Consider the following 13,874-nt stretch of genomic DNA (forward strand, 5'->3'; position numbering starts at 1 on the left):
GGAATTGAACCCAGGACTCCCGCATGCCAGGCCGACGCTCTACCACCAAGCCAACCAGCCAGGGCCTCTAGGTTATTTTGACATTTGATTATGCTGCATTCCCATCACCCAAAGTCCAATTGTCTTCTGTCACCTTTCATTATTTTTTATTTTTTAAAGACTTTTAAAATTTATTTTAGAGAGGAGAGAGAGAGAGAGAGAGAGAGAGAGAGAGAGAAGGGGGAGGAGCAGGAAGCATCATCTCCCATATGTGCCTTGACCAGGCAAGCCGGGAGTTTCGAACCAGAGACCTCAGTGTTCCAGGTTGACACTTTATCCATTGTGCCACTACAAGCCAGGCTTTAGTATTTTTTTTAATAACAAACAAATTGCTTATTGTCCCAGGTCTTCTTGGAACAAGGGGATAAATATAATGATAAGAACAATCCTTCCCAATCTTCTTGACCAGGGGTCCCCAAACTACGGCCTGTGGGCTGCATGCGGCCCCCTAAGGCCATTTATACAGCCCCCGCCGCACTTCCGGAAGGGGCACCTCTTTCATTGGTGGTCAGTGAGAGGAGCACTGTATGTGGAGGCCCTCCAACAGTCTGAGGGAACTGGCCCCCTGTGTAAAAAATTTGGGGACTCCTGTTCTTGCCCCAAATAAAGATGAACTATGGGCACTTCTAGTCCTATTTAAAAAATTTTTTTTGCCCTGGCCGGTTGGCTTAGCGGTAGAGCGTTGGCCTGGCGTGTGGAAGTCCTGGGTTCGATTCCCGGCCAGGGCACACAGGAGAGGCGCCCATTTGCTTCTCCACCCCTCCCCCTCTCCTTCCTCTCTGTCTCTCTCTTCCCCTCCCGCAGCGAGGCTCCATTGGAGCAAAGATGGCCCGGGCGCTGGGGATGGCTCTGTGGCCTCTGCCTCAGGCGCTGGACTGGCTCTGGATGCAACAGAGCGACGCCCCAGAAAGGCAGAACATCACCCCCTGGTGGGCGTGCTGGGTGGATCCCGGTGGGGTGCATGTGGGAGTCTGTCTGACTGCCTCCCGGTTTCCAGCTTCGGGAAAATGGAGAAAAAAAAAATTAAAAAAATAAAATTTTTTTTTTTAATCTTATCTGATGCTGTGAGGAGGAAGTTTTTAAGTAGTAGGTGGCCAATTAATGGAAGAAGCCAGATGGGATGAGAGTGGTAGGTAATTAGCATTGGGCAGCGACTAAGATCCCGTGTTAGCGTCAGGTTCGCATGGTCAGACCACAGCCTTGCGCCCTCCACCGGAACTGATAACTCAGCGTACCAGAGCCCCGTCCCCTCCTGCATTCCAAGGCAAGGGGGACGTGGACGTAGCCAGGGTGGCTCGGACTTCCTCTTAGCTTTGTATTCCTCACCTGAACCCTGGCACAACCAGAGTGAGAATCATGAAGTCATTGTCTGAGGCTCCAGCAGCTGTGTAGATGTGATCACCGGCCACCTCCCAGCCTGGAAAACAGCAGAGAGTTCGTGCCCAGTGTCACTGGTGCAGGGCCACTGTTCACCCAGATGACGCTCTGGGAGACAGAGAACACGGTCCTCTGAGGTGTCCAGAACCACCGTCAAACACAAACCCTGTCCCACCTGTCCCACTGCTTTGGTCACAGACTCTGAAGCTCTCAGAGCAAGACCCCTCTGGACCTGACCAGTGGTGACGCAGCAGACAGAGCATCAACCAGGGACACTGAGGACCCAGGTTCAAAACCCGAGGTCGCCTGCTTGAGTGCGGGCTCATTGGCATGCTCCTATGGTCTCTGGCTTGAGCCCAAGGTCAATGGCCTGAGCAAGGGGTCACTGGCTTAGCTGGATCCCCCAGTCAAGGCACATATGAGAAGCAATCAATGAACAACTAAGGTGCCACAACTACGAGTTGATGCTTCTCATCTCTCTCCCTTCGTATCCGTCTCCCTCTCCGCCCCCCACCCCCATCTCTCACTTAAAAAAAAAAAAAGACCTTTGGGGCACAGGCCTGATGTTTCTAGTTCAGTTTCTGTCTCTGAAACAGATTTGACGGGATATATGCCTGCGAGGAGTGAAACTTTCCAGGAAGACGTGGCCTGATTAGCTCATTCTCGTCCAAACACCAGTAGCATGAAAACGTGTGACGTTGGAAGAGCCCGCCTCTGGGCGTGCGGGGAGGTGAGGGCACGCGGTGCGGGAGAGGCCCTTACCTGTCATGCCTTTGTACTCATAGTTGATCCCACTGAGAACAGTCGTCTCCATGTTCGTGGGCAGCGTGTTCCACCATTTGTATTCGAATCCCACGACAGGTTCAGTCCCCGCTGGGCAGTGGCTACAGACTGGGGGGACCACAAGATCCACGTATCAGCAGGAAGCCCACAGCCACCGGGACAAGTGGCAGTGGTTGTGGGCAGCCAGGCAAGGGTGGGGCCGAGCAGCTCTGCACCATTATGGGAAGTGGGCCCCAAACGCTCTGGCGATGTATTTAACAAACGCCAGCTGAAAACACCAACTCTTCCTTCTTATGTTCCAGCTATCTATCTTCCTTGCCCACCTCGTTTTTCCTTTCAAAATAGTATCTTCTAGTCTGATCCATAGAGTTCATGTTGTTTGTCACACGGTGAGCCGTAAGTGCACTCACATGAATAGCCACACAAATTCCCCCCCAACTCCTCTCTGCGGCGTGGCGTACGGGCTCATAGGTGTCGAGCGGCCACCCCAGCTCCCCAGACGTTCTGGTCAGCGCTCCTGCCCTGTGCTGGGAGCCTCTGCGCTGAGGAGGGGGCACCTGCAGGCCTGAGTCACAGTCGCCGTTGGAATGAGAAGGGCAGGCAGTTCTCAAGTGTGACTGTGACCCCAGACAGAGCCCACCCTGACCGCTCTGCCCCTGGATCTAGTCCTCAGGGCTGTCCCAGCCCTCACCGCCTCCCTTGGAAGGACCGCCGGCCCCCCGAGCGCCCTTGCGGCCCGCTCCTATGGGTGATGTGAGAACGGATGGGATGCAGGGACCAGGCGGGAGAATGGTTACCGGAGCCATTGGAGTAGGAGCCATAAGGGCAGGGCTCGCAGGTGCTGTTGCTGGTTTTGAAGAAGCCCGGGTTGCACGGTGGGCAGCGGGTCTTCACGCCGGAGGCGGGCAGCTTCACCGCACCCTCGAGATCCTCACTACAGATTTTTGGCTGGGCCCATTTGTACATGAGCTGCGTCTGCAGAAATGGATCAGGGGTGACTCAGCCTGTGTGTGACTCAGCACATCTTTAGGGAAGTTCACCTTGAGGCTGGGAGATTCTGGGCTCTAGTGAAAGCTCCGCCAGGGTGGGGATCGTTGTTTTGGACAGTGAGGTTTCCTGAGCACCTTGCCCAGTGCCTGGCACATGGCTGTGCTCAATCAATGCATGCTGAATGCATGTCACCTGAATAAAGAAGGATACACCTACTGAGAACCTGTGTGACGGGGCTGGGGGTACCAGCTGTCTCCAGAGAAAGCTCTGATTCCAGGGTAGAGTCTCATTACTACCGAGGTCACAGGACAAGCAGCTAGCGAAAATCTCAAGGCACAAAAACGCATGGAGTGGAGGTGGCTTGCACACCCCTGGGGGTGGCTTCCAGGTGTTTTCTGTGCTCTTTCACTGATTCAGTGGACTTTTACAGAAAGTGAACTCATCTCCCTGCCAGACCTGGTGTCTGAGAGATGAACGGAAACATGGCCCTGCCCGCCTGGAGCCTCTCATCCACAAGGGCAGCAGTCACCTAGCAGCAGTCCGCATGGGGGGCTGGGCACTGTTTTCTGGGACATCAAGGCAAGAAGGATTCTGCTGATCAAAGGGTACAGACTTCCAGCTACAAGACCATGGAGTTCCGGGGATGTAATGTACAGCATGCTGATTACAGTTAATAATACTGGACTACATACTCGAGAGTTACTAAGAGTATAGATCTTAAATGTTCCCACTATAAAAAAGAAATGGTAAAAAAAAAAAAGAAAAAAGAAATGGTAATTATATGATGTGATGGAGGTAACACTGGTGGTAAATTTTGCAATATTAAATATATCAGATCAAGATGCTGTATACTTTAAACATATACAGTGTTCTGTGTCAGTTATATCTCAGGAAAGCTGGGGGGGGTAGGCGAGAGGAAGAGCCATCAGGTCAGTGGATGGAGAAGCAGCACACTACAGATCTAGAAGGCCTTGGCCTAAGCAGGAGGGGAGCAGGTGGGGCAGAAGGGAGCAGAGACGGCCACATGCAGCCACATGAGATGCCCAGAGAGAAGAGGAGCAGGACCGTCCTCATGTCATTAGTGAGTCAAATGAAGCCAAGAAAATGACAGTTTTTACAAGGTCATACAGAACACCAGCCACTCCCAAACTGAGTCTGAGGTGCAGCTGATAGAATAGATGCCATTCTCTCCTGGCTGCTGGGGAAGGGATGACGCCCCAGACATGAGGGCGGGGCGGGGCGGGAATAGGGGTGGCTGTGAGTAGGCTTTATCCTGTGCTTAACTAGCAGAAGAATTCAGCCAGCCAGCCAGCAAACATTTATGCATCCTAATAGCCAAGCGTGCGCTCTGTGCTGACTGCAGATGTCTGTCTTCGCGGGTGGCTCTGCTTTAGAGATGCAGACAGTTCATCCCGAGTGTCTCATCTAAGATAGACCCCTCCACTTGTGCCCTGGAGCCTTCCCTGCTCACTGACTGCTGTTCCTCGCTCTCGCCGGGCACACACCTGCCTTCTCCACGCCCGCTGTGCCCTCTGCCTGGACAGTGCCATGGCTCTCCCACCTCATTCAGGTCTCTGCTCAGATGTCACCTCCTCTGAGAGGTCATCCCGACCCTCTCTGTAATACCTTCTCCGCCTGTCATTCTCCAACTTCTAATCCTGCTTTACTTTTTCCTCCCTACCACTGATCACCACCGGCTGTCTCACACCCCCATTTGTTATCTCTCTCCACTTGCTCCCCAACAAGAACTAAGCTCCCTGAGAGTAGACGTTCCCTTTTTTTTGTTTTTGTTTTTTTTTAAGTTGATTTTTAGAGAGAGAGAAACAAGGATTTGTTGTTCCATTTATTATGCATTCATCGGTTGACTCTTGTATGTGCCCTGACTGGGGATCGAGCCCACGACCTTGGTGTGTTGGGACGATGCTCTAACCAACGGAGCTACCCAGCCAGGGCCCCTTGGTTGTGTTAACTGCCGTGTACTTAGTGCCTCGCACAGTCACTGACTGTTGAAATGAGCAAATGACCTTCTCAGCGAGGCCTTCGCTCGGAAGTCCGGGTCACTCCTCGTCTGCGGTCCCCAGTGCCCTGTGCATCTCCTTGCCCCGGTCAGGCCGGTCTTTCCCCTGCCTGAGAGTCTGATTACCCTCTGGGGCACAGTGCCGGGCACAGCGTCTAACCCTCAAACGTGCAGATGACAAAGCAAGGTCTTTCTGAGGCGGGGGGGGGGGGGACCTTGGGGGGAGGGAACCAGCAGAGACAAGTCAGGTTGTTCTCCCCGAGCCAGGAAGAGGGGACACGTCTGAGGAGTTCCCTGAGGAAATGAGTGTGCATGGACAGGCAGTCATTGTCCAGAGGGGCCAGGCGAATGGAAGAAATAGAAAGAAAGTGAAATGGCTCTTTGAAACAGCGCCTGTGAAACCGCGGTGCGGACAAATGTGGCAGAAACGGTTTCTGGCCTGAAAATGGGTGAGGCCACCTCATATCCCCCCACTGGCCCTGGAGTCGCTCTGTCGGCCTCTGGGCATTTCTCTGTTGCCAGCTTCAGTGACCACTGGAACTACAAGTGTGGGAAAAGCCCAGGGAGCGGGCACAGGGCCCGAGGCCATGCCACCCACCTCTTCATTGGCATCGCAGGCCGTGTGTGTGTAGAAGTAGTCCTTGTCTGTGCAAGCTGGGCGCATCTTGCAGGACGAGGATCCTTTTTCTAAATTGCAGAAGCAAGAACAAGTATTTGAAGTTACCTAGGAAAGCAGAGCTCTTGACCACTTGCTGTGGACCCCAAGACCCTGGGGTACTACACAACACAGATACTGCGAAAAGCCGCAAACCCTGCACACCAGCCCTTGCCTTGGCCCCAGCGGCGGGTGGATTTACATTCCCTGGAGCCCAGCTCAGACAGCGCCTCTCCCTGCTGCTGGTGAGGAACCACCGGGCCTCCTGTGGGGCCGGGCGGGGAGAAGGGGACTGGCCAAGGGGCCAGCAGTGAGGGTGGGCAGCCGGAAGGAGCACCTCACAGGGTCACCAGCACCCACCCGAGCTCCCTGAAACCCACCACCTTCAGGTGCCTCTGAAGGCTGACTGCGTGTGGCGTCCACTCCTGAAGGGCCGGAGTGAAACCGGAAAGCTTAGGGCTGTGCCTTCCTGCTCTTATTATAAGTCTGTCTCCCAATTTTCTCCTAATATTTTCTTTCCACACCACCCCCCCAAGCATCCCAGCACGCCCTCTGCACCCAATGAAACCTGTTAACCATCATTTTATTTATTCTGCTCGCTGTATGTCATCATGTCTGTGCTAGTTCTGTGTTAACCCAGTGAACCTCCGGACAGCAAGACTTGTTTCAGTGACTCCCTCTTTAAAGCAACACTTTAAATTAGACACTCTTGAGAATTTGAGGGGGGAAAAAAGGAGCCCTGTTTTCTCTATCCAGAAAGATATACATAATTCATGCATTAAATTCCCAAGAAATGTACTTTTTCCAGAATAAAAATCACTGCTTTATAGAGTGCCAGTACAGTACTAGGACTACCCTTGTCACCACCATTTCTAACCTGACCACAGTGTCCCCTGCAGGTAAGCATTTGATAATGTGACACTGCCTCACTCTGTCACCTGACAGGCCGTGTGGTAAAGCAGAATGAGATGTAAAGTCAAGACAGATCTGGGTCCAGATCCTGCTTCATCATTAAGTAGCTGTGTCACTTTCCGCAAGTTACTTAGCCTCTCTGAGCCTGGGTGCTCCTGGATGTAGAGCAGGAACAACCGTATCTGCTTGGCTGGAGCCAGCGCACACCGGGTGCATTGTAAGCAGGGGCCCACTGAATGCTGGTAACTCTTGTTATCTGGGTCTGTAGGAATGGCTTTTATTTGCTAACTGTCATGGGATGTTTAATAAGGGTTAAAAGTCTCTTTCTCTCTCTTCCAGTTAAGGGCTTATTTCTCAACTGATCTCTTTTTCTTCCCATGGCACCAGATGAGTTCCTAGCTCAGTAGGTTTCCCAGCGACCGCCTTGTGGACCAGGCTGGGGAGTTCCCACCACCACACAGCTCCGCACTCCTCCTGTCCCCCTCTTGTTAGCGTGGGCATGCCTGGCTGACAGACAGCGGGGGTCTTCTCCGCTCATTGACCTGGTTAACAAGCAGAAGGCCTGATTCTGCAGAGAGGGATCGGGGACTCCTGCTTTTGACCAACTTGGCCCGGAGAAATTTGGGGGGAGATGAACACACACCAGCTCCCTCCCAGGTCCTTGCCTGGTGGGTCGAGCAGATGGCAAATTGCCTGGTGGGAAGTGCATTCCATGCGGGGGCCTTTCTCTGCTTGTCAAATATTTGCTCAACCTGACATGCTAGCTCCAGGTTTCAGCAAAAATGGTCCAGCTGTTTGCACACTGATAACTGCTAAGGTGGTGTTAATAAATGATTAACCCACATGCTGAAACAGACCTCACTTTCCTGGTGCGGTTTCATCGCGGTGTTTACGCTGGGTGCTAGTCGGGTTTGAAAGAGCGGCCTAGATGTTTGAGAAAATGAAAAGTGATCGCTGGAGGAGCGGCCCTGGCCAGGACTGCGCGAATATAAAGTGCATCTTGGGGCTGCAGCTCCTCCTCCAGCTCCTCTCTCCACCTCCCAGTGTCTTCCCCGCCTCCACGAGTACAGTGTCCTCATTCCGATCCCTTTTATCAAAGGCAGACATTTCCCCTGAGGGTTTAAGTACCTGACAAACACATGGCCCAGCTCAGATACCGCCTCAGACTCGGGGCAAATCCCCGGACCTCTCTGAGCTGTTCTTTAGTCATTTGTCAATGGGGAAGTCCCTCTTGTACTGTGCTATGAGTGACAAGTGAGTTAACATTTTATAAATTGTAAAGTACTATACAAGTGACATATTTATGTCAATAGTATTTTTATATTAGCAAAGTACTGCTGGGACAGGCCTTAATGTAAATGAAGTAATAGCTCTCACTACAATGCCAAGCACTGTTCTAAATCCTTTACCTGTATTATTTAATCTATACAATCACTAGGGTAGATATGATTACTGTCATTCCATTTTCTAGATAATGAAACTGAGGCACAGATAACTTGTCCAAGGTGGCACAGGTAGTAAGTGGTGGAGTAGGGATTTGAACCGTAGTAATTTAGTTCTGGGGTCCAGGCTCTTAAATCCTGTGCTCTTCTATTAGGAAAGGAAGCCCTAATACTAAATGTAACACAGAGGAATTAATCCTAATGATCAAATTTTAGGTATCAGTGAGAAAGATGCTTTCAGTCAAGCCTTTGTCCTTAACATCTCCACGCCCAGTGGCTCCATCTTGGTCGAGGTCCTGGGTACTAGCGATGGTGCCTGTTACAAAGTCTCCCACCTGGGACATCTGCCTCCAGCCAGGCACACTTTTCCTCATCCATTTTCCAAATGGCGGCCAGAGTGGTCTTTCAAAAGCACAAACAAGATCATGTCACTCCCCAGCTTAACATTCTTTAATGGCCTCCACTGCTGAAAGGATCAAGTCTCAGCTTTTGAGGAATGGCACAGAAGGACTGATTGATAATCTGTTCCCTGGCCACCTCTCAGCCTTGGATGTGACTTCTCTCAAAGAAAGATCCAGCCATGCTAGCGACTCGAAGTTCCCTGAGCTTCTGGCTTTGGCTCACACTTCTTCCAGAGCATCCTGCCCCCATCAAATCACCAACCTGTCTTTCAAGACTCAGCTCATCTCTCAAGACCTCAACTAGTGAGGCCTCCTCCCTCCCCAGAGAGACATGACCACTTCCCTTCTTCGCCTCCGCTGCACGCTGCACACAGCACTCCTACCCCAGCAGCTCCTACCCACGAAGTTACTACACTTCATGTTTCTATAAAATGGTCCCCCTTTCCACATAAGCTGGGAGGCAGCGCCCGCTCTGACCCGTGCACCGAGCCCCAGCCCTGGCACCCACGAGGCAGGCACTCAAAACTTATTTGTAAATGGGTGAATCATGTTCACAGGGTCTTTTGTCATTTCCTTTATGCACGTTCCACCATAGGCTCTCATCAGACTCTCTCTGCATCTTCCAAGATTCCCACCGATCCTGTATTCTGGACGAGTCAAGTCCCAGAGAAATGTAACTCTCTTTGTACCCCTCGCTGATGAGGTGGTCGACCAGCTGACCGTGTTCTTCACAGTAAAAACTCACTCCCCAGGGAAAGGGGTGGAGTCAGAAATCAGTGGTGGAAGAATAGACTCCAAGAATGCAGACTCCCAACCTGACACCTTCACGACAGCTCTCTGGATACAAAGCAGTTTACGTGGAGGTGATCAAAATACTCCTAGGCAGTTTTCTAGAACCACCTTGCCATTCAAACCCTTGTACAACGGCTAGGCTGGAAAGGGAGCTAGAGACTTAGACTAACAAAGGCTGCCATTGATGGAGCAGGAAGAGGAATGAGAAATTCAAGTGGAAGAACAGCAATTTAGACTTATAGATAAAAACACCCCCCAAGATCTAAACACTCCTGTTCCTGCTGAAATCTATACTCCTTTGGCAAGATCTGTGTAAATAGACAGGATTTTTTTGTTTTAGGAAGAGTGTAAAAATAAGCCGTTCACAAGATCAGTGGCGGGTCTTGGCTGAGCAAACACAGGCTATAACACCTGTGTTCAGGGTGGACCTGTCTGTGTGGGGCTATGGGGGTCTTCTTGTGAGAGGGTCCTGAGCTCAGTTTATTTATGGCTCTGTGCGAGAAAGAAGAAATGAAATCGTTATGAGTGTTTGCAGGGGGGAGAAGGGACTTGTTCTCTTTCCCACCAGTGCTTTCTCAGAACCTGTCTTGGAGACTGGCCCCCTTGCCAACCACTGGGCTGCCTGAGCACAGGGCCCTCGGGGAGTGCTGCCGTCTTACACTGGAGCCTGGATGCCCCTGGGACCCCCTTGAGTGGCCAGGTCCTCATTCTTCAGCTGGGATGCTTGAGGAAGCTATCCAGAAGCTATAAAATAGGCTGCTGCCAGCTGTCTTCTTTGCCCTTAGAAGAGTGGTTTTCAAACTGTGTTCCAAGGAACCCTGGGCATCCTAAAAAGTCCTGCTTTGAATTCAAGGGATGTTCAGGCTGATAACAAATGGAAACTTTCATCTTTAGCTCTTGCTATCAAAATGTTTTGCTCATCAATACAGCCTCATAGTTCTTCTCAATCAGGGGTCGGGAACCTTTTTTGGCTGATAGAGCCATGAATGCCACATATTTTAAAATGTAATTCCATGAGAGCCATACAACGACCCATGTGCGTTACGCATTATCCAATAAAAATTTGGTGTTGTCCCGGAGGACAGCTGTGATGGGCTCCAGCCACCTGCAACCATGAACATGAGCGGTAGGAAATGAATGGATTGTAATACATAAGAATGTTCTATATTTTTAACATTATTATTTTTTTTAATTAAAGATTTGTCTGCGAGCCAGATGCAGCCATCAAAAGAGCCACATCTGGCTTGCGAGCCATAGGTTCCCGACCCCTGTTCTAAATTAACTTTGATAACAACTGTTATAAATGAAAATATACATATCCCTTTCACCTCCTATAGCTGTTGTTTATAATTATAATCTTATAATAGATAAGGTTTCATTTAAAAACTTTTTACTGCTTACAATAAAAAGGCAACCTCTTTCCCCGGCTCTCCTAAGTCCTCTAACCCTGATTTGCTTTTCCTTTTTACCATGCACTTTTTTACGGTTTACCATATGATATAATTTTTATTTATTATAGCTATTGTCTAATCCCCTCCAGAATGTGAGTTCCATGAAGACGGGGTTGTTTGTCTGTTTTGTTCACTGATCTATTCCAAGCACCTAGAATAGGGCCTAGCAGATGGCAGAGGCTCGATAAATAGCCATCGAATGCTTTCATTTTTATTTCTAGCACGATTGGTGGAATGTGGGTTGGCAAGGCCCCTCCAGGGTCCAGACAGCAAGGGTTTAAGAATGATCAGTCCAGAACTTGACCAGAAGGATGGCTGTACTGTCTGTTTCTCCGTGTTTGTTGTTGTCCCCCACCAAAGCCTCTCTTCCCTCCGAAACATCACCTGAGTACTTGTCAGGGTCACACTGGTGGCAGGAAGTTTCTCCTTTGTTTGAATAAGTGTTGTCTGGACAAAGCTTGCAGGAAGAGGAGCCCTGCTTGTCTGCATACGTGCCGGGTTTGCAGGGAAAGCATTCGGAAGTGTAGGCCACCCCTGGGATGGAAGAACACAGAAAAGCAAAAGCTGAGCTTAGTGACTGAGCCCTCTGGGGTCTGACCACCCCCACCCCCACCCCACCCCCTACAGAGTCACAAGGCCAGAAATCCAGCAACAGACCCCGCCCCCAGCCTCACTCTCCATACCTGTTATGGCGATGTTTCTCACCAGCACAGGCTTGGGGACTTTGGACCACACTGAAAAGACTGTGCTTCTCCAGTAGAGGAGATTATTGCCTCGATTGAGCTCTACCTAAAAGCCACAGGCAGGAAGCGCTGGTTCAGTCTCAGAGACAGATATTCCTAATGCACTGGATTAGTCTCTTGTTGGGACCCCTCCTCTGATAGTCTGCATGGCGGTGCCTATTCTGCTGCTCGCCCTGACTTCCTCAGCTTTGCCCTTCCATCTTGGCTTGGCTCCTCTGTCCCTCTCAGCCTCCTCTACAACCCTCTCCACCCTTTCCTGCTTCTCCCTCTATCCCATACCCCATGGTCTCTATGGGGAGACCAGTGAAGGGCCCCGAGGGTACTGACAGTAGGTGGGAGTTTCTCATTCTTCTCTGCTTCTGTTGATCCATCTCCTATCCTCGATGACCCGCCCCTTAAAGCTGGAAAGCTGCTTCAAGTTGTTGGAGCAACCAGTCGGCCCACACCCGTATTCCGTCAGCTCAAGAGGAGGGAAATTGTAGCATCCTCCTCACGCCAGACCCCTGTCCTCCAGGGAGAGCGGGGTGGAGGCCCAGAGTGGGAAGAAGCACTCCTCAGAGGAAAGGCTCCTGGTCACTTTTCTGGGATTTCTTGGAAAGGCTGCGGGAAGGCTGGGGTGACACTCACAGTGTGGAGTTCCCATCCTCTCTCCGTGGTTTTCATCCACCGGGAGTCATCTGCGTTGGGCTGGCACCGGTCATTCTGAACCTGAGACAGCAGGGGTTTGGGGGCAGAGCCTCAGCCTTCCGAGGAGATAGGTTCCTTCCCCCACGCCGCAGCAGCCTTTCAGAGCCTCTTAGGGGAGCAGAGTCGCCCGTTTCCTTTAGGAACGGAGCTCAGAACACAGGAGCCTTGCAGGAGGGCAGCAGCCTTTCAGAGACCCCCTCTTAGGGGAGCGGAGTCGCCCGTTTCCTTTAGGAACGGAGCTCAGAACACAGGAGCCTTGCAGGAGGGCAGCAGCCTTTCAGAGACCCCCTCTTAGGGGAGCGGAGTCGCCCGTTTCCTTTAGGAACGGAGCTCAGAACACAGGAGCCTTGCAGGAGGGCAGGAGCCTTTCAGAGCCTCTTAGGGGAGCAGAGTCGCCCGTTTCCTTTAGGAACGGAGCTCAGAACACAGGAGCCTTGCAGTAGAGCAGGAGCCAGTCACACACTCAAAATGCCAGTGCGCTACTGACACCAAAGTAACTCGTAACTCCGAAAAGCCATTATATGCCGTGCTCGTGTCTGAGCAGGGCAAAACCCCTAGGGTCTTCCAGACTCTACCTCCCCCTCAGACTCCCTTGCCTCTTGAAGCCTCAGCTCAGTGTGCCCACGGTTCTCTCCAGAGGGAAAACACTGGGGACATTTCCTGAGCAGGACTGCGCTTGTGCCTCCTGCAGGCGAGTCTGAGCCGTGGAGGGTCTTCCCCTCCCGCCCTCCCCCTTGGCCGGGGGCTTACAAAAAACTCAAAGATGATGCTGGAGTCTGGGTAGTAGTATTCGAAGTTGACGGTGCCCGACTGCTTCAGGTTAACGGCGTACATCAGTGTGGCTGTGCACTCGTCCGTGTTGGAGGCAATGTAATCGCCCAGGGGGACCCACTTGGACCTGCGGTTGGAACGGGGGCCGAGTTCACCATCTGGGGCATGGCCCGCCAGGCTTCGTGTGACCTTCTCGGTCTCTGGGGGAATTCTAGATTTGTGGTTCCCAAGTGGAAGCTTAGACCTGAAAATGCGCAGTAAACAATGACCTCCAGACCAAGGAACCAGCAAGAGGTGCCCCCACATTGTGCCTCGGCTGTTTTGCTGTTTGCTTGAAACAAGCTCAGGTCTGCCATTGTTAATAATGTCCCACCAAGGGGGACCTCAGACTGGTCCACTGGCTTCCCCCTGAGTTTGTCAGAATAACATGGTACTTCCAGCTCTTCACCAGTTGGTGTTATTCTTGAATGGAAACACATCTGAGATACGTACGCTGAGTGCATCCGAGACACCCCACCTAACCTCACGGTATTGATTTCTCCTACTAAAGGGACAACACTTAGTGCTGATAAGCTCCCCGGCATCAGCTATAAATGACTCCTGACGTTGAATGAATAATTAAAAGGATGCCATAAATGGGTTACATTTGTGAAATGCATCAGGATCCTGGTGTTTGTCAGAGATGGCCCTGGTGAAGCTCATTGGACACTCAATCAGAACAACACGTCTTCATCGATTTCTGGAGCCAGGCATTGCTCCAAATTCTTTGCACATATCATCTTATTTGATCCTTACCACAACCCACAAGGAGAGT

The 13,874-nt window shown here is 51.4% G+C and overlaps 1 protein-coding gene across 1 annotated transcript in view; it reads right to left on the reverse strand.

The window, feature by feature from the left end:
• The window catches only part of ELAPOR1 (endosome-lysosome associated apoptosis and autophagy regulator 1), a 74,822-nt gene that overhangs the window by 14,769 nt on the left and 46,179 nt on the right, over nucleotides 1-13,874 (reverse strand). The window contains exons 4-11 of the mRNA XM_066352665.1: nucleotides 13,040-13,187; nucleotides 12,230-12,310; nucleotides 11,543-11,648; nucleotides 11,244-11,393; nucleotides 5,805-5,893; nucleotides 2,997-3,174; nucleotides 2,179-2,307; nucleotides 1,366-1,456 (exon numbers count right to left, since the gene is read on the reverse strand). Of these exons, the coding sequence (XP_066208762.1) occupies nucleotides 1,366-1,456; nucleotides 2,179-2,307; nucleotides 2,997-3,174; nucleotides 5,805-5,893; nucleotides 11,244-11,393; nucleotides 11,543-11,648; nucleotides 12,230-12,310; nucleotides 13,040-13,187 (972 nt within the window). The remainder of the gene's footprint in view (nucleotides 1-1,365; nucleotides 1,457-2,178; nucleotides 2,308-2,996; nucleotides 3,175-5,804; nucleotides 5,894-11,243; nucleotides 11,394-11,542; nucleotides 11,649-12,229; nucleotides 12,311-13,039; nucleotides 13,188-13,874) is intronic.

This window comes from Saccopteryx leptura, chromosome 11 (assembly GCF_036850995.1).
Source record: "Saccopteryx leptura isolate mSacLep1 chromosome 11, mSacLep1_pri_phased_curated, whole genome shotgun sequence".
In the NCBI taxonomy this organism is placed as follows: Eukaryota; Metazoa; Chordata; class Mammalia; order Chiroptera; family Emballonuridae; genus Saccopteryx; species Saccopteryx leptura.